Genomic DNA, 20,914 nt, shown 5'->3' with positions numbered 1-20,914 from the left:
CATGTATATTGTAAGTTTGAATATATGTAACGCAACCAAACGGAATGATTGCTTATTAACTGTCAATACTGTCAACTTGCTGATTGTCTTAATAAAAACATTAAAAAAAAATGAGTAACAATGATATTGTTGTGATAATGTGAACTGAAAATTCCTGCCCTTCACATCAGCTTTCTCTGCAGTCTCTCGCTCTTTTAGACACTTAGGCCCCTTTTCACCCCACATGCTTCTGAAATCCTGCATCCCCATATCTCATATGCCATCTCTTACCTCTTCAGCACCATCTTTTCACTCTCTACTGCACATAGTACCTCTCATCTTCTCTACTTCATCATCTCCACTTCATCATCTCCCACACACACTACCCACTCACTCTTTTTTTGTAAGCACTTCATTTGTTTCCCTTTGGTGGTGCCTTATTTTAAAAGCGGAGTACCCCTCTATACACTTTTCCAGTTACAATTTGCACATTTGTGACCATCGCTGTCTGTGGTCTTTAGAGAGGCCAAAGATTGGAGGAGGATGTGATCTGAATACCTTTAGGACCCATTGACAGGCACTTACAATATCTTGCTTCGTCTCTTGCTTCGTCTCTTACATTGCCTTTTCCAACCTGTCTTTCAAGTCTCCAAGAATGCCTCCTCAGATGTTTTCCCCAATGTCAGTTCCACATTTTTACCCAATATCTCCTCCTTACTTCCTTCCAGTTTCTCAATCAAGACCTTACCCAGTGCCTTTAGCAGCATCTCTTACAGGTCCTCTTTAAATGTCACCTCTGATGTCACTCCAGAGGGACTTTCCAATGTCTCTTTATCTTTTTCTATGCTTCAGTTGCTGAATGGGTTGGAGTCTCCCAACGAGCATATGCCACAATTACATCACACATCTTCTTTGCCTTTGGTCTGATGGTTTTGGCTGGACTAGCGTATGGCATCCGCAACTGGAGATTGTTGCAGTTGGTGGGATCAGCGCCTTTGGCTCTGTTTTTCGTCTACATTTGGTAAGTCAAAAAATGTTGATGCAATCAAGTTCAGTAAACAATTCATGTTAGAATTATGCTTTAAATCTTGGGTATATAACTGTTTAGTAATTACATTTGATTCATGTGCATAGTTCTCCCCTTCAGTTAAGATACTGGCAGCCTTTCCTGATAGGCAGTGTACACTTCAGATGTGAGCACATATATAGCTCACTGTGTAATTATTTGCCTCTAGGAGCTAATTGAGATGCTGGCTTGTGTCTACATTATGGGGCTCCTACTACTTGGATGTTCTAGGCTACTATCATTGAGGGCAATCTGAAGACCTTTTTTTTTTAAATAATCTGAAGAGCATTAAGAGGCAAAAAGATTCTAGTGATAAACAGTATTGAATCATGAGATAATTACAGAAGGGAGTGGGTTTTGAGTGTGTAGAGGATCGCATAACCTTGCCCCAATTTTGCTATGGGTTTCTGTGCTTAGTAATCAAGCAGCAAAATTGAAGGGGGAAATTATATCCTATTGTCTTTCCCTTGAACATTGATATCAAATTCCCTAAAATACATTAAGGGTGTATATTTAACATTAGGCAACCTGATTATTTAATACACCTAATCAAAAGTTTTAATCAGATAACAAATGGTATTAAATACTCTTTTGGCCTGGAGATCAATAGGGTAAGATTGTACTGAAGCATCCCCTTCTTCGTATACTTATCTGGTGTGAGCTTGCAACAGAGGGCGTTACCCTGTTTAGGAGGTCGCACCTCAACCAGTCCCAAGATTGCACCCCAGGTCACAGGTTTTATCTGAGGTCTTCAAAAGAAGTGTATGTACCCCATTATCTCACGTGCTGCCAACAGTCATAGGGAGAGATTTAAAAGATAATGCCGGAGCGCAGTTTTAGGCCAAATTTGGCAACGCTGTGCTCCGACATTTTAAAAAAAAGATGGGATGCACCTTATTTACAAAAATATGGCACACCGTGTTTCTCCTAGCGCTGGAAGTAAAAAAGCAGCCTAGCGCCAGCACAGGCACCCTTATGCCATGTTGCTGAGGTGCCTGTGCTGGAGGGGCGATTGTTTATCTGCAGGAAGGGACACCTTGCTGCACATAGACAATCAATTATGGCGATTTACTCCATCCTACGACCGGGTATTACCTAGCCTTAGCATGTGGCGGTACGCCAGCCGTGTAAATCTGGGTCAGCGACAAAAAGCAATGGGTGGGGGCTTGTCCAAGATGGCGAGGGAGTGAGACATGTTTGAGAGTCCCTCCGGCGCCACTAGTTAAGTTTAGCATTGTTTAGCCTCCCTTGGGTGCTCCAGCTCATCGTGCTGCGTGTTACCTGGCCTCAACAGTCGGCCAGGGATATTTGGGGCTTCCTCGTGTTGCCTGCAACAGCGGTGGGAGACGGAGCTTGCTAGCGCGGCCTGCCGGACTGAAAGCGCGCGCACGGCCCAGTGGTCCCTGAGGGCGAGTGACTCCGGAGGCGGTGTCGATCGGGCTGAGACGTCCGGGACCCCCTGTGCCCGGCCATCTGGGACAGATCGCTTGCGCCCTACACTCTGGGGGCTTCATAGCCGGAGGACGCGGTGGCGCCTTCCCGACCACAGGCACGGAGCCGGACTGGGGAGCGGGCGCCCGGGGCCTGCGGCGGCGGCCCAGCGGTGAGCTCGGGAGAGTGTCGGGGCTCCGGGTCCTAAGGGGGCCCCGATCGGGCATCGCTCCGCCTGGGGGTAACCTGTGGAGGAGGGACCTGCCGCTGGCATCCGGGGGGCCCGGGCTCCTGTGGGCACCGATTCGGCCTCTGACCAGTGATCCGGCCACGGAGCGGGAGGTTGTCAGGGCTCTGGGGCCTTGGTGAGCCCCGGCTTGAGGGAGCACCAGCGGAGGGAGGCCATGAACTGAAAAGCAGCCGCCTGCGCCCTGCGGCACCAGTGACCTACACCCAGCTCTTTGCAGCCTCTGGAGTGGCCCAGGGCGGACGGAGTCAGTGATCTGCGACCCCATGAGTGCGGACAGCGAGGGATGGGACTGCGGATCTGTAGGGCGGCGCCTAGACCAATCTAGCTTGGGGATTATAGGCCAGAGAAGGCCTGATACCCGATTGTGGAGCGTGAACCTCCCGCCAAGTGTACTTTGCAAAGCTGGGGGAGCCTACACAGCGGGGGAGGAACGTTGCATGGTGCCCTGGAGCCCCCTAGCATTGTAACAGCACCACTCGGCACCGCCCCGGAGCTAGAACCCAGGAGGGAACGGTCTGTGAGCTGGTGCCGCCTGAATTGGAATCGGAGGAGGTAGCACCCCTACCTGACTGCCCTGCGTGCTGTGGAAGCCCCCATCGCATATTAGTGCTCCTGGTGGTCGGTTGTTGGGGGATTGGCCGTGACACTACTAACTGCCGGACAAGCTTGTTGCCCATCACTGAACATCCGGCCTAGACGGGCCCTCTCGTGTGCAGACTGCAAGACCGGGTGGCGTGGGGGCCGAGTGGTGCGGTGTGCAACCCAGTCGACCGGCCCCTCCTCCCTCCAGCGGCCAGATAGCGGCGACCGGGACCACCTTTGATCACAACCTGCAGAGGCATGAACGGAGAGGACACCCCTGACCTACAAGTCCCGGACCACAGGCGCCATGACAGGCAGGCTCCGCAAAGGTAAACCCGGCAAGGAAGGCATTTCCAAGGGGACATCGCCTGCTACACCACCGGGGCTGCGCACATCGCCCCCCCCCCCCCCCCCCCCCCCCGGGGAGATGAGGACGCACCGGCTACCAAGGCCTTCATGGTGGAATTGTTCACTGCCATTAAAGAGGACATCTCTGAATTGCGCTCACAACTGACCTCAGACCTCCGCGAGGTCCGAAGGGATGTCAACGATGTGGGAGAGCGAGGGGCCACCTTAGAAGAACACGGCGTACGGATGGCAGAAGATGTGCACCGCCTCCAGCAAGACGTGCTCGGCCTCACGGAGCAAAACCTAGACCTCCAGGCCCATGCCGAAGATCTGGAAAACCGGTCCCGCAGCAACAACATTCGTATTCGGGCGGAGCCTTGGTCTGGAGAAGGTAAAGACCTGAGGGAATACGTGGAGGGCCTTTTCAGACACGTCTTGGGTGAAGAAGACACTCAGGACATACGCATGGACAGAGTTCACAGAGTCGGCCTGCCTAGAGGGCCGAAGGCACCACCCCCTGACATACTAGTCTGTGTCCACGATTCCAAGTAAAAGAACGGATACTCCGGAAAGCGCGAGAGAGCGGACCCCTGCGGTTCCGGGACCACCAGCCTCAACTCTACCAGGACCTAGTGGCCTTAGACAACACAAAAACGCAGATAGTTCCGACCAGTCCCCAATTTCCTACGGGAGCAGAAGGTGGCCAACTCATGGTGCCACCCATTCCGCCTTATCTTTCGCTGGAACAACAAGCTTGTACAAGTCAGATCCCTCACGGCAGCTATGGAGCTGCTGGGCCTGGAAGACTCAACAGTAACCCCCGAGATGAGGGATCCCCTACGAGGCGACGTCAGCGCTCCCCGGCCTGGCAGAGGGTGGGCCGGGCCGTGAAAGTGGGGAGACCAGATCTATCAACTAGCCTCCAGGAGAGGGGGGCAACGGTTGCCTCCGTGGCCCTGGTGACCGAGACAACTACGCAGAGCGAACCCTCTGCCGAGTGAGGCCCCAGGAGAGATTTCTGCAGGCGTCGGAGGGACGCGGATACGTCTGTACTAACAGGTACTTGATGTCTTTCTCCCTCGTACTTTTTGCCCTGACTCAACCCCTTGGGGACTATCAATGACAGAGTTCATGAGACTCGACCCCTATGGTCACTTTCAGGAACCTACTATGTGGGGGTTACAGTTTTTTCAATTAGTCTTTTCTGGAGTTGCCTGAGTTTTCTGGGGAGGGGGGGGAGGGGGGAGGGGAGGGAGAATTGGGGGGAGGGTGGGGGAGGGGTTCCAGTGGTGGTGGCGAAGGGGTGCTTACAAACCTCTTCTTTGGCTGGGGACGGCTAGCGATGGGGATCCAAGATTGCGAGGGGAGGAGTTGGAATGGGGAGTTCGAGAGAGTGATTGATGCACAGGAATTGCCCGCACTGGAATGCACGAATGGTTGGACTGTATGAACGGAGGTTGGATCATGATTGAAGGGATAGGGAGCTGGCGGGCCCAGGAACCCCGCCCCATATAGAGCTCGACCTGTCTTCCCAGTTGTAATGCCGCTCATTCTGGGAACATGGAATGTGAAAGGGCTGAACTCCCCCCAGAAGCGTCAAAAGATCTGGAAGTACATACTCGACCACCACTTAGATGTGGTGGGTCTTCAGGAAACACACTTGACTAGGTCGGAAGACTCCCGCCTCAAGCACAAGCAGTTCCCCCTCATATATAGATCTTCAGCCCCCACAAAGCATAGAGGAGTGGCTCTCATGTTCCGCGCATGCTTGCACTTTCAACCCATGGGTGTTCTTAGCGATAAAGAGGGACGCTGGCTGGTGGTCAAGGGGGTGTTACGGGGTAAGCCCTGCACGTTTCTGGTCCTGTACGCCCCTAATGTGGGCCAGAACGGATTAATTTAGGGTCTCTTTAAGAAGATCTTAGACTTTGCCGAGGGACCTTTAATTGTCATGGGGGATTTTAACCTTGTGTGGCATAGGGAGTTGGACAGTACTCACCACCAGAGATCTGACATCGGCTTGTTCTCCAACGAAACGCAGCAATTGATTATGGACATGGGGTTGGTTGACGGATGGCGGTCTCTCTATCCGCACTCTAGGGACTACACCTTTTTCTCGCATGTCCACCGCTCCTACTCCCGCCTAGACCATTTCTTCCTTAGCCAATCCCTTTGAGGAGACCTGCGCGAGGCCAAGATCTTCCCTTTATTGGTATCAGATCATAGTCTGCTTACTATCTGCCTCCTTTGGGAAGCGGTCGACCATACTCGCCACAAATGGTACTTTCCAGCATCCCTGGTTCGGAATTCCCCTTCCTGCCTAGCGCTACGGAAAGCTATCAGGGAATTCTTTGATCTTAACGCCACAAGCGACACCTCGATATTCAACACATGGGATGCTTTCAAAGCCTCTATACGCGGCAGCAATATAGCACTAAATGCGGCTCTCAACAAACTTAGACGGAAGGAGCGGGAACAATTGGAAGAGGAACTCTCTGAGCTAGAACGCGCTCATAAGCAGAACCCCTCCAGGAAGGCTTTGCGCCAGCTCACGGCGGTTAGGGGTAAACTTAGGGCCCACTATAATAACAGAGCAGAACTCACGCTCATGAAACTTCGGCGACTCTCATACTCCCAGGGGAATAAGGTGGGGAAACATCTAGCCCGTCAACTCCGAGACAAGAGGGAGAAGGAGTATATTGGGGGTATACATGATGCGGCGGGGACCCTCATCCACCAGGACGGCCTCAAGGCAGGGCTTTTCAGCGACTTCAACAAAGCGCTTTACACCGGAGACACCCTTAACGCCAGGGCACAGGAGGAATATCTGCAGAAGCTCCCACTCCCCCAGGTATCGGCTGAGTGGAACGAGTTGCTCACTGTCTCCTTCACCAGAGAGGAGGTCCTATCGGCCATCAAGGATCTGAAGCCCCATAAGGCCCCAGGATCCGACGGGTTTACCGTGATTTTTTACAAAACGTTCGCCTCTGAAATAAGCAACTTCTTGGTGCAATTATTTAATAGCATGGCGGAAGACGGTATGACCTCTGGGTCCATGGCAGAAGCAATAATTTCGGTTATCCCCAAGCCCGGTAAGGACCTCTCGACATGCTCCTCGTATAGGCCGATCTCTCTACTTAACCTGGACGTCAAACTCTACTCGTCCATAATTGCCGGAAGGCTGAATGACCTTATGCCATCGCTTATTCACCCGGACCAGTCCGGTTTCATCAAGGGCCGCCAAACCCACGACAACACCAGGAGGGTGGTGCACCTCATCGAAAAAGCTAACAAGTTTAAGATCCCGGCTGTCATAGTGGGCCTTGATGCCGAGAAGGCCTTTGACAGGGTGGACTGGGGCTTCCTGTTCCAGACCTTGACAGCATTCGGCTTCTCGACCAAATTCTTAACGATGCTCAAGGCCAACTTCAGCTCTCCCCGATCTAGGGTGGTCGTCAACGGCCACATGTCGGCGCCCTTTCCGCACTCTCGCGGCACCCGCCAAGGCTGCCCTCTCTCCCTCTTACTTTTTGCCCTGAGCATGGAACCACTAGCTCTCGCAGTGAGAGAGGACCCGGACATCAGGGGTCTCCCCTTTACTGGGGAATCACACAAGATCACCCTGTTCGCGGACGATGTTCTGCTCTCCCTGTCGGATCCTGCCCACTCGCTCCCCCACGTCCAGGAAGCCTTATTACGCTTCGAGGGTGTGGCAGGCTTTAAGATCAACTACGGGAAATCTTTCGTCCTTAATCTCCCTCTACCACCAGCGGAGGCTGCTCTCTTCCAAACTCTCACTGCCTTATCTTGGGCCTCCGCCTCTCTCCAATACTTGGGGATCCACCTGACCCCTAAGGTTGAGAAGCTTTATTCTGCCAATTTTCCGCCACTACTCACATCCATCCAGAAGACCCTGGCTCGGTGGCAGTCCATGTTCATATCCTGGCTGGGACGCATACATGCAATTAGGATGTCCCTTCTCCCTAAGTTCTTATACTTCTTCCAGGCCCTGCCCATTACCCCAGATGGGGACTTCTTTTGATGCATTAAAACCTTGATGCTTCACTTCATCTGGCAGGGTGGCCGGGCCTGTTTCTCCTTTGTCACTCTGCGTCGCCCGAGGAGGGAGGGGGGGCTGGCCTTCCCGATATGCACTTATACTACAAGGCAGCACAACTCCGAGTGTTGGTGGAATGGTCTCAACTTGAGTCGGAAAAACACTGGCTACACATGGACAGGAGCATAGCAGGGAGGACGATCTGGGACCTCGTGTGGAAACCCAAGGGTGACAGGCCCAGGAACGCTTATATCAGCACCCCCACGAGCACTACCCTTAAGGTCTGGGACTCGATCTCTGGTGATGACCGCTGGACAACGTTCCCTTCCCCCTTTACTCCTATACACTTTAACCCAGCTTTCCCGACGGCAGCACTTGAGGGCCCCTTTGATAGGTGGGGGGGGGGGGGATGCCAAGCACTCACACACCTATTTCACGGCGTTGCACCACTCACGTTTGATAACTGCATGCGGGACTATGGAGTCCAACAAACCGAGAGATACCGATATACCCAGCTCCTACATTGGGCGTTATCTGCCCCGGTGAGAGACGCAGCCACCAGGCCGCTAACACCCTTCGAGGACTTCCTCTCCAGAACCTCTACCATGCAGGGGACCATTTCCTTTTTTTATAACCACCTTCTGTCAACTGTGGCATCCCCGAGACCACGCTACATGTTCATGTGGGAGGGACTGCTTGACCGGGACATCACTGAGGCGGAGTGGTCCCACCTGTGGACCGACTTGGCTAAACACAACCATTCCATAGAACTAAGGGAGGCACACCTCAAAACGATGATGGACTGGTATCTCTACCCAGCCAAGTTGCGACAGATCTTCCCGAGCTCCTCGGATAGGTGCTGGAGGGATTGTGGCCTGTTGGGGGACTCCCGCAATATCTGGTGGGATTGCCCCGTCATTCGTCCTTTTTGGGCAGAGATTTGATCCCACAAAACACCAAACCAGGACTGACAAGAGGATATTGTGGCTATGTGTGGGAGCGGCTAAACTCACCCTGGCAGCAGCTTGGAAGCAGAAGGGGGCCCCGCGATTTCCCTGTGGCATGCAAGACTCTGGAAGTTGTTGAGTGTGGAGAGAATGGCTGACATCTTCCGGGACGACTTTAAAAACTTTGAATTTCGCTGGGGTCCACTGGTCAGGTTCCTCTCCAGGGGACTCCCTTCAGCGGTTTGCCCGCCCAGTGTGCGTGCTCTCCACCTGTTTCAGTTCTAATATTCTCCTCTTTGGGAACAGTTCCACTCTAATAACTCGCTACCACCACTGGGGAGGGGGGATGGTGGGGGTGGGTGGGAGGTAGGGGGGGGTTATGTTCTATGTTCAAGCATGAATCCCGTCACTATGACCTAGCGATGCTCTACCCTCGCAAGGGGATATTGATCTGTATTTCATTGTGGCAGTGCCCACTGACGCTCCGCATCCCTCTCCACATCACGGACTCTGTTCTCGCAACCAGTGAGACTCTGGTCGGACTACTCTCGCTTCCTGAATGCTACGGACTTCCTAGATCAGACCTCATGTCTTAACTGTGGAGTACAGGGACTGTCTTTTTTTCGCTTTGATCCTATTTTGCCCCCTGTGTGGGAAGTTGTGCGGGATTGTCGCATGTTCTCTCTTGCCTTAATTACCAATAAAAACACCTTTGACAAAAAAGCAATAGGTGTTGCAGTGGAATGCCAACAGCAACACCCATAGCCCACTCCTTTGCTACAGCAGACTGCAGCTGTAAGGGGCATATTTACAAGGTTGTGTTAAGCCAAGTTAAGCGGCTTAGTTCCACCTTGTAAATATTGGGGAATGGCGCAACGCCACCGTAGCGTCAAAAACAGTGACGCCCCTGTGGCATTAGGGGGTTGTAAATATGCCCCATAGCGTCTGCTTCTTCTTTGCTTGTACTGAATTGGCATCAGAAAGGTGTTTATATCAACATGGATCGTCCATCTATTTTTTCTTCTACAGCTACCATCCACTGGACCGAGGCAGTAAGCATGATTGAGCGATTTAAATTAGGCTGACTTCCTCACGGAATCGCCCCACTTTCTGACATGGACTTCAGACATTCACTGTTCCATACATTGCAACTGCATTGTCAAAGGAAATATTTGGGAAGTAGTTTGGAAAGAAACCTCCAACCTTGGTAATAGCATTAAGTGGCTCTGGCGAGTGCAGAGATTCAGGAGTGGCCCATGCGAGTAAGAGCGGTGGGGTGGGGTGACTCAACAGACTATGATGAGGGGAAATTAAATAAATATTTAACTTTCCTTCGTCGTTTGTCGAGTCCCCCCCACCCCGCCTCATCGCTCTTACCTGCAGGGTCTTCTCCTGCAGAGATTAGAATAATCGTATTCATTGCTTAATTTTGTAGTGGATTACATGCGCAAACAACAATTTTAAAAATATCATTACAAACATCAACTCATTAAACAGAGTTTAAGTGCAATAATAAACCTCAGCACGCTTGATGGAATGGAGAGCGCTAGCCAACCAATCAGAATACTCCCTTTGCAGGCCAGAGCTAAAGTTACAGACCCACAAAGCTAGCATTGTGTGACTGGCTGCTCCCTAGTCTTGTGATGCCCTTTGTACCGGTGGGTAACACCCTAGCCCCCAACTTAACAGTGCTCCTTATACTGCTTGTTTGGACAATTTCATCAGCAGCTCTCTCTTTTGAAACATTGCTTCCGGCTACTCAACAGTAGCCCCTCCCCTTCCAAGTCAACAGGGCAATGTAAGGCCAAATGCCCCAGTACCTTAGAAAAACATAAAGAAACTGCCATGCTTGTTTTTTGTACAGTTCTGCAACATTTGGGCTTATATTTCCCCTTTGATAAGGAAGAGGCACACAGTGGCAGGAAAAGAGTTTTCACGAGAAAGGCCTGCTGCTGGCCTGGTCCATAGGAGCAATTCTCCCTCGCCTCCCTGGCGCAGTGAATTCATTGGGTCAATAACGCCTTGTTAGGGACCTTGCCTGTGGCTCAAGTACATAATTACAGGAAAGGTAGTTAGTTAACAGTTGCTTATATCTAGGCAATAGGCAATGCTCAAGTATTCACTGCAGGATTCACTCCAGAGGAATAATAACTGCATGTATAAAACTGCAGCCTAAAGCGGTATCTCTGATTCTACTTAATAGCCACAGCCAGGGACAGCTGGGGGCATAGAGAAGGAATGAGACCAGAAGAGTCTAGAAATGAAGTATGAAAGTTGAAATTGATACTAGCTCAGGGACAAAGAGTAGGTTAAATAGAGGTAAGTCAGTAAGGAAAAATTGACAGGAGGTAAGCAGTATTGAGAGGGCTGGGGAAAATTAGCACAGGCCTGTGAAGGGTCAAACCCGCGCTGTGACAAGGACATCTCACAGAGAGAAGTGGGAAAACCTGAGGTAATCCAGCAAAGAGAATGTGGAGTGAAGTGAATGAAGGAGACAAATGAGAGAAAATGGCATCCAGCGGATATGTGTCCACTGTTGCTGGGGCTCTGGGTTAATCCTGTTCTACAGAGGGTGGATGAGGTGGGAAGAGGCTGCAGACAAAGGGGAACACTCTCCAGAGGCATATACATGAGATGCCAGCAGAGACGCCCGAAAAAGGTATATCAATGAGGGCCTTCCAGAGGACAGGGGAGATTCTATGTTTTAGATTTACACAGCAAACGTGTCATGCAGTATAAATAAGAGAAGAACATAAAGTAAAAAGTGATGGAAGCTTCTTGCAGTTAGTTTACCTTGAACCATCTAACTCATGAATACTTGTCTATTCTTTGAACACTAACACAGTAACTTGTCACTTTTTAGGTCGAGCCTGAGCAGCCCATGTGCTGCTCTGCAAGTCATGCTGTTTTGTGGTAGGGACTTGAAGCTCCGCTCACTCTCTGTGAATATTTTTAAGTGACTTGTGTCATTGTCCTTTGTAACCGCTGGCTCTTCATTAGTCAATAAGCTTAGTAGCCCCTCCTTAGTACCGCATTGTCTCATCCTATAACCTCCCATAAGGACTGGCCCTTTTACATGTGTTGTTACTCTGTAGGATTTGGTTACAGCCTCTGAGCAGTTTAGTTTACATTTTTCTCACATGCCTGCTGTTGCAGGCAGGACACGCTCTCTCCTAACGCTTTCTTTAGTTTTTACGGCATGCCACAGTGGCAGACATGCCTTTGGCTTATTTGTGGGGCGAAAGCAGCTGGATGTTTGAAAAAAATAATTTAGTCACTTTTTTTAGTGGGTTGTTTCTAAGTGCCCCAAGCTGAACTTGCACATTAATAATGGCCACATCCCTTTCTTTAGACGAGCCGCATAAAAAGAAAGGGGTGCAGCTGCCATTAAAATGAAAGTTTGGGGCGCTTTTACAAAAGAAAGTGTGTTTTTCAAACATAAGCTTTTTTGTTAAAAACTTTCCATACCGCGCTTTCACTTTAATGGTGTCAGCGCCCTTTTTTTTTTTAGATGCGCCTGGTCTAAAGAAAGGGGCGTGGCCTCTATTCACGTACAAGCGCGGCATGGGGCGCTTAGAAACGAAAAATATTTGATATTCAAAAGGTCTTGAATTTAAGCTATTGACATTTACAATGCCTGCCAATAGTTCAAAGTCTCGCAAATGCGAGATCTATTGCATTGCAAATGCTTGATAGTTTATATTGCATCCCAACTTAAAACCAGGTGCTACAGTAAAATTACCACTTGGGCATTTTATTAGGCATTTGCTAGGTGCTTTGATTGAGTGGTTTTTCTTCAGTCCTTCAAAAAGCCCCCAGATATTGTTTGATACAGCAAAATATCCAAATGTAATCTCTGTAGCTTTGGCGAATTGTTCCAAATCTTACACGCCTGTGTGCTCCTAATTACTCAGGATTTTCTTAATCCATTTAGCTTTTATGGGGATGGGCTGGTGACTTCAGTCATTTATTGTTTGTTTATTAGCTTGCTTGTTTCCTAAATATCAATATCAAAAAGATGGAATCAATACTTGTTATATGCAAAATGTAAAATACTTTCTCCACATACACCAAGGGCCCTAATGGGACGAGCATTAGCACACCTTATAAGTCTCAGTTTTAAAAAGGCCATGCTATTGGCTTGGCCAATGTTGCAGCCACTGCAGGTGAAAGCATGCATCAAGGCATCTGCACATGCATGGCTGGCAATCTTGGATAGAGGGAGAGCAAGGAAACAAGAAATCCCATGGAGTGCTCACTAACAAATACAAAACAGATCCCCTCAAGTATACTGTGGAAGGATACGATGCACACAATCAAAACATAGTAGGATGGAAATGCTCCTGGGTAGGACAAATACAAGAATAGGGAGAAAATCAAGAACAGACAAGAGAGCCCGTCAACAAAATCCGCCCAATCATGATAAATGACCAGACCCAAAGGCCTATGTAAGTATATATTATGTATTGGCAACAATATATCTACCTAAAGATAGCAAAAGGGGGCTGAATCGGGCACTGTACTGGCAAGGATCAGTCAGGTGATGCTTAGCGAAGGGTACATTTAACTCCAACTTTTCAAAAGAAGAGACCTAATTATTGATTGGGAAGTGAAGGAGGTTAGTTGGGTCTGATAAAGATGGGGGAGTTAAGCAGTAGGGGACACCTACCTAATCTGTATCCAAGCGGAAGGCATCAGTTTCGCGGCCACGCACCAGCCAAGCAGTGCATCAGCCTCCCAGCCCACCTTTCGCCGCACCCGCTCCGCGGGTGCCGCTTCACAGGTGGGTGCTGGTAGAGGCAGCACCTTGAAGGACTGAGGCGAGGACACCGGCAGCAAGGCAGCAAGGCGGTAAGGGGCGCGAGGGACCAGCGGGGCTGCGAGCGTGCGGGGACTTCATTTCCCAGAAGTCCCTGCAAGACCAAGGAAGAGCTTCCGGTCCGCTCTCCCTGCTGGCCCGCCCCCCGCCCATCAAAGTCCGCTAAAAGCGCCCCTCTTCCTCTACTCTGTGGGACACCTACCTAATCTGTATCCAAGCGGAAGGCATCAGTTTCGCGGCCACGCACCAGCCAAGCAGCGCATCAGCCTCCCAGCCCACCTTTCGCCGCACCCGCTCCGCGGGTGCCGCTTCACAGGTGGGTGCGGGTAGAGGCAGCACCTTGAAGGACTGAGGCGAGGACACCGGCAGCAAGGCAGCAAGGCGGTAAGGGGCGCGAGGGACCAGCGGGGCTGCGAGCGTGCGGGGACTTCATTTCCCAGAAGTCCCTGCAAGACCAAGGAAGAGCTTCCGGTCCGCTCTCCCTGCTGGCCCGCCCCCCGCCCATCAAAGTCCGCTAAAAGCGCCCCTCTTCCTCTACTCTGTGGGACACCTACCTAATCTGTATCCAAGCGGAAGGCATCAGTTTCGCGGCCACGCACCAGCCAAGCAGCGCATCAGCCTCCCAGCCCACCTTTCGCCGCACCCGCTCCGCGGGTGCCGCTTCACAGGTGGGTGCTGGTAGAGGCAGCACCTTGAAGGACTGAGGCGAGGACACCGGCAGCAAGGCGGTAAGGGGCGCGAGGGACCAGCGGGGCTGCGAGCGTGCGGGGACTTCATTTCCCAGAAGTCCCTGCAAGACCAAGGAAGAGCTTCCGGTCCGCTCTCCCTGCTGGCCCGCCCCCCGCCCATCAAAGTCCGCTAAAAGCGCCCCTCTTCCTCTACTCTGTGGGACACCTACCTAATCTGTATCCAAGCGGAAGGCATCAGTTTCGCGGCCACGCACCAGCCAAGCAGCGCATCAGCCTCCCAGCCCACCTTTCGCCGCACCCGCTCCGCGGGTGCCGCTTCACAGGTGGGTGCTGGTAGAGGCAGCACCTTGAAGGACTGAGGCGAGGACACCGGCAGCAAGGCAGCAAGGCGGTAAGGGGCGCGAGGGACCAGCGGGGCTGCGAGCGTGCGGGGACTTCATTTCCCAGAAGTCCCTGCAAGACCAAGGAAGAGCTTCCGGTCCGCTCTCCCTGCTGGCCCGCCCCCCGCCCATCAAAGTCCGCTAAAAGCGCCCCTCTTCCTCTACTCTGTGGGACACCTACCTAATCTGTATCCAAGCGGAAGGCATCAGTTTCGCGGCCACGCACCAGCCAAGCAGCGCATCAGCCTCCCAGCCCACCTTTCGCCGCACCCGCTCCGCGGGTGCCGCTTCACAGGTGGGTGCTGGTAGAGGCAGCACCTTGAAGGACTGAGGCGAGGACACCGGCAGCAAGGCAGCAAGGCGGTAAGGGGCGCGAGGGACCAGCGGGGCTGCGAGCGTGCGGGGACTTCATTTCCCAGAAGTCCCTGCAAGACCAAGGAAGAGCTTCCGGTCCGCTCTCCCTGCTGGCCCGCCCCCCGCCCATCAAAGTCCACTAAAAGCGCCCCTCTTCCTCTACTCTGTGGGACACCTACCTAATCTGTATCCAAGCGGAAGGCATCAGTTTCGCGGGCACGCACCAGCCAAGCAGCGCATCAGCCTCCCAGCCCACCTTTCGCCGCACCCGCTCCGTGGGTGCCGCTTCACAGGTGGGTGCTGGTAGAGGCAGCACCTTGAAGGACTGAGGCGAGGACACCGGCAGCAAGGCAGCAAGGCGGTAAGGGGCGCGAGGGACCAGCGGGGCTGCGAGCGTGCGGGGACTTCATTTCCCAGAAGTCCCTGCAAGACCAAGGAAGAGCTTCCGGTCCGCTCTCCCTGCTGGCCCGCCCCCCGCCCATCAAAGTCCGCTAAAAGCGCCCCTCTTCCTCTACTCTGTGGGACACCTACCTAATCTGTATCCAAGCGGAAGGCATCAGTTTCGCGGCCACGCACCAGCCAAGCAGCGCATCAGCCTCCCAGCCCACCTTTCGCCGCACCCGCTCCGCGGGTGCCGCTTCACAGGTGGGTGCTGGTAGAGGCAGCACCTTGAAGGACTGAGGCGAGGACACCGGCAGCAAGGCAGCAAGGCGGTAAGGGGCGCGAGGGACCAGCGGGGCTGCGAGCGTGCGGGGACTTCATTTCCCAGAAGTCCCTGCAAGACCAAGGAAGAGCTTCCGGTCCGCTCTCCCTGCTGGCCCGCCCCTCGCCCTTTACGCCTCCTACTTAACAACATCTCTCTCCCGCAGCGCGGGACGCAGCTCGGGCGAAGACTGGGCAAAGACAGGGCCGTTTGAGGCCGTTCGAGGACGGCAGAGGACGGCCCCGGCCCTGTCACCCTGCACTCCACGTCGATCCCCCCTAGGCCCCCACGAATCCTAAACGCACATTACCGGGACTCATGACGCGTCCCAAAACAAGAAGCGCGTCCAAGAAAGCGACATTGGTGACGCAAGTGACCGGCCCAATAGACCTTTTTATATCCAGGGTCAATGACACCATTGACAAGAGCATCATCCTACTGGAGAAAAGAGTCTCCTTGGACCTCATGCAGGCAAAACGATCTTCGCTCGGTTCACTTGCCACCGCAAACTCCCCCGTTCACCAGGTGGCTAATAACTGCTCCTTACCATTGCCATTAATCCTCGTTCCCACAATGACTGTTCCAAATTCCGTAGATTTATCCGTAACCCAATCGGACTCTGATCAATCATACGTCGATCTCGACGCAACCCCAGATTTAGAAGCCTGTCAATCATCGGCTGAGAAATTAGATCAGAGTGCCATCAGTAATCCTCTACCACCTGTTCCAGCAACGACCCTAGAACCAACAAAAATAAGGGAAAATACCTCCACCCTCCCCAAGGCAATGCCAATCATCAAGGAAAATCCAAAAACAAAAATAAAGAACCATAATTTGATCACACCTACCCCAAATTCCTCGGCAGGTATCCCCTGTTGGGTGGAAAACATGGTTATGGACCTAAAATCCGATCTTGAAGCCAAAATCACAGCGCAGATCAAACCTCTTATATCAAAATTGGACAGACTCACGTCATTAATCAACACCAAATGCAGTTGTAATTCAAGCAGGAATGGTCCCGCCCCAATGCAGGGAGCAAAGGAAATACTCCATAAAAAACCATCCAGTACCAAACAAATAACAGGCATAACAGATAAGTCTAACATCTCACTAACCAGAAAAGTGGCAGTAACACATTCTTTAGCAAAAAAAGGGAGCAATCTGGACGTCTCCCAAAACATCCCGGAGGCGGTAGATCTTTCCTCTGCTATACAAACAGGTCCAGTAGGTCAATCAAAAACAAATAACAGACAAACAAAAGGAATCCCCACCATCCCAGCAGAGACCCCCACCCAAGAAAAACCATCAGACCTGAAGACTAAGCAACCTCGGCCTAAAATAATTAACTTACCCCCGGAAGCTTCTCCCTTCGTGGTGGTGTTAACAGCGGTTCCCCCACTGAAGGAGGGCGCAAGAGAAACTTTCGCAGAGCTGAGGAACAAATGTGCCCAGTGGCTCCAACTCCATAGACCACTACCCGCCCATATTAGGGGTGACATCTTCTCCGCACGTAGAGGAGATTGGGTTGGTAGAAGCACGAAGGCAATAGCGGGGGACGTCATCAGCATCAAATTTAGGGAGATAGGGGCATCAAACTACATTTGCAATTCGCCCAATAGAGGACCTGCCACAAAAATAAATCCCCTTCCCTTGTCTTACTTCCTACCCCCATCCTCAAGGCAAAATTTCCCCTTTTATGTACACCCATCAAACACCGGCCCTATAAATTCCTCTGAATACAACATGTACCATCACCAACAGTATCCAGATAGGCCACGTTTTTCGAAAAATTTACAACAATCAGCTTTCCAGTGGCAACCACCCGCCTTATTTCCCCAACCCACACACCTTGCCACCCAACCTCCTGTTAACCCACCTCAACATCCACATCATACCCCCCAACAATGGTGGCAACCTCAGCAACCCATGCATCACAACACCCACTTATGGCAACAGCCGCGGCAAGGATGGTTTCCCCCATTCAACCCACTAGGCCTAAACCATCACGGCAGAGATAGGGACGAATGGAGTGGACAGGATCATCAGACAAAGTATAATGACCCCACACGTTGGGATAGCTGGAATGGCCTCCAATTAGCAAACAGATATAGTCCCCTGGAGTGCGTTGACTGACTACCACAACCGCAGGAATATTCCCAAACTCATACAGACTGTTTGGAACCCATGGTACCCCCATCAGTCCCTCCAGACCTAGAGATTCCACCAGCTCCCGAGATCCTTAATGAATTAAAAAGTACAACAAGCTCAAGGGACAGCTTAACAATCCTAAGCCTGATCTCGTGGAACATCGCTGGATTAAGGACAAAAATAGAGGATGGGACAATCCTGTACCACACGCTTAACCATCAAGTACTATGCCTGCAGGAGACATGGTCACTACAAGAATATCACCTGCAGGGGTACAAAACGTACTCGTCTCTCGCGCAGTCGGGACACACAGGCAGACCAAAGGGAGGTCTGTGTATCTACATAGCTAACACTATCCAAAACGTTAAAATAAAGGTCATAGAACTGGCGCCAAATTTACAGATCCTTGGTCTTTACCTCCAGAAAAGAGAGTCAATGATTATTATCAATTTTTATAATAATCTGGATGAATTGGACTTTGAGAGAGTCTTGGCCCACCTCCACGAAAAACTTACTACTTTTAGAATGCAACAAGGAGAAGGAGGCCCGGCAACAATATTATGGACAGGCGACTTCAATCTTCACGCCTGTACCCAATCAAAAAGAAAATGCCCTGGAATGGTGACAGAAGACGGCCTCTCACTTACCCATTTTTCGCACAACAAAATGGGAAGGCAAATGAATGATCTCCTATCCGATCTGGATCTCCAGATAGTAAACACCTTGGACTATGGGGAAAACTCGCTTGCACCTACCTATATTGGAAGAGGTTACCAAACTACGGTAGACTTTATAATTATATCAGCATCCTTACAGTTAAGAGTAAAGAACTTCGAAGTAATACCGAATTCTCAAAGTGACCATGCAATACTAACTCTGGAAGTCTCACTAAATTATCAAAAATGTTCTCCAGCAACAATAGCCAGTGCATTGACTCAGGAAAATATCAATATGGATAAAGTAAATGGGTATACCATAAAATGGGAGAGGATAAATCCAGAGGAACTCACCAAAGAGCTAATAAGATCAGTCTATCCCGAAATTAAAATCTGCTTGGATATAGCTACTAACGACACGGAGCTTCTAACTAACTTCGCCCAAATTATGGAAAAAATTAAGGTGTTACTCACAAGAAAACAAAAACTCGGCTCATTCCGGCCTAATGGCTGGTTTAATCAAGAGTGCACTAAGGCTCATAAAAAATTAAAGTTAGCCTTAAATAAAAACGAAAGGGATCCCAGTACAATAGCCACTCTTAGAAGTGAATATCATAAAATAAGGAAAAAGAGGAAAGAGGAACTGAAGCAAGTGCTGTGGCACGAACTCCACACCAGTGCCCAGGAAAAAAACTCTAAAGCCTTCTGGAGAATTTTAAGAACTCCTTTTTTGGCAGACGAGACTTGCCCAAGAATCGAAGCCGCCATAGACGCTGCAACTTGGGTATCACATTTCACCACTATCTTCCAAAAACCAATTTCTGACCAAGAGCTGGAAGAAGAGGAAAAAACATTCCTACCATACCCTATAGATATAAATTTTGAAATTCCTGAGATCCTTGTGGCATTGAACTCTACAAAAAAAGGAAAAGCTCCAGGGCCGGATGGTGTCCCGGCAGACCTTTTTAAACATCAAACAGAACTTTGGGCACCAATTCTAGCAAGGGTCTGCACCGCCACGGCAAAAATAGGAATTCTGGAGTCCTGGACTAGGTCTATTATGGTGCCGATTTTTAAAAAAGGTAATCGTATGGACCCCGCCTGCTACCGCCCAATTTCCCTGCTGGACTCACTGGGAAAAATAGCAGGAAGAGTGATTTTAGAAAGACTTCAGGACTGGGCGGAAGAAAGAGGCATCCTATCCGACCTTCAATTCGGATTCAGAAAAGGATTAGGTACCGTGGAACAAGCCCTAAATTTATCAATAATCTTCGGAAAATATGTGCATGCAAAGAAAGCAAAACTTTATATGACCTATGTAGATCTGTCCGCGGCTTTCGACTGCGTCTCCCACACAAAATTGTGGTCACTTTTAGCACAGATGGGGGTAGACCCACCACTCCTGAACTTTTTAAGGGAACTCTATTCCAATCCATCCGCAAGAGTTCGCTACGGGATAAAGGGAGAACTGACGGCGTCCTTCACAGTCGAGCGTGGGGTCAGACAAGGATGTGTCCTGGCACCCTTCCTTTTCTCCCTCTATACTAACAACTTGGAGGTTGAGCTACTAAAGGGTGCCCGTGACCTCCCATTGGCCAAACATCGCCCGATCCCCGCTCTGCTGTATGCGGATGACGCCGTCCTCCTCGCACAAACTCCCCTTGAACTCCAAAGGTCCCTAAATAGATACTCCCAGTTTATGAAGACTCTTGACCTCCATATAAATGTGAAAAAGACTTTCGTAATGAAGGCTGGGGTCGGGAAAAAACAGCAAAACTCTATCTACCTCGACAGCCAAAAAGTTGACTTAACAAACGAATACTGTTATTTGGGGGTCATGATAGACAATAAACTCTCCTGGAAACCAGCTGTAGAAGCCAGAAAACATTGTTTTAAAAGAGCATTAGCCGCTTTGGTGTCGTTTTCTCAAAAATTAGGAAAACGTCCGCCCAGGGAACTGATAACCATATATAAAGCCAAGTGCCAATCTACAGCTTTATATGGAGCAGGACTATGGGGACACACGGATGTTACCTCTCTGCAAATCGCAGAAAATAAGTTTTTCAGATTCATCCTATCTGCCCCCAAAACTTCCTCTGTTTACGCCTGCCACTTAGAATTAGGGGCACCATACATCGAAGATCTTGCCAAAATCCAACCACTTCTTCTCTGGCGACGTATTTGGGCGTCAGATAAAAACGACCTCACAAAAACAATATTGGCGGATGCAATGTCTCTGGACTACGTTTTAAAAATTAAATGGCTGGCCTATATTCGGACCTTTCTTTGCGACCTTGGAATAGAAAAATATTATCTTAATCCCGAAAAAATTGGAGAACTATCAAACGATAACTTAAAAAAGCGAGCGTTGGACCATCTGACTAACTTGAGACTTCAGGCAGAAGCTGGGAAACAGTCGGCGCAGCATGCCATGCTGGTTCAATCTACCCTTTCAATGCAGCCCTATTTAAACCTTGACATTGGTATTTTTGAACGATTTCTCCT

At 50.6% G+C, this 20,914-nt stretch overlaps 1 protein-coding gene across 2 annotated transcripts in view; it reads left to right on the top strand.

Annotated features, from left to right (window-relative positions):
• Positions 1-20,914, top strand: part of LOC147684976 (solute carrier family 22 member 13-like) — a 334,900-nt gene that overhangs the window by 170,300 nt on the left and 143,686 nt on the right. For both annotated transcript variants that reach the window (XM_086940876.1, XM_086940875.1), the window contains exon 4: positions 832-1,000. In XM_086940876.1, the coding sequence (XP_086797002.1) occupies positions 832-1,000 (169 nt within the window). The remainder of the gene's footprint in view (positions 1-831; positions 1,001-20,914) is intronic.

The sequence above is a fragment of the Lissotriton vulgaris genome, chromosome 10, assembly GCF_964263255.1.
Source record: "Lissotriton vulgaris chromosome 10, aLisVul1.2, whole genome shotgun sequence".
NCBI classification, from domain to species: domain Eukaryota; kingdom Metazoa; phylum Chordata; class Amphibia; order Caudata; family Salamandridae; genus Lissotriton; species Lissotriton vulgaris.
The sequence above is the reverse complement of the archived record's forward strand: the minus strand, read 5'-3'. Positions and strand labels throughout refer to the sequence as shown.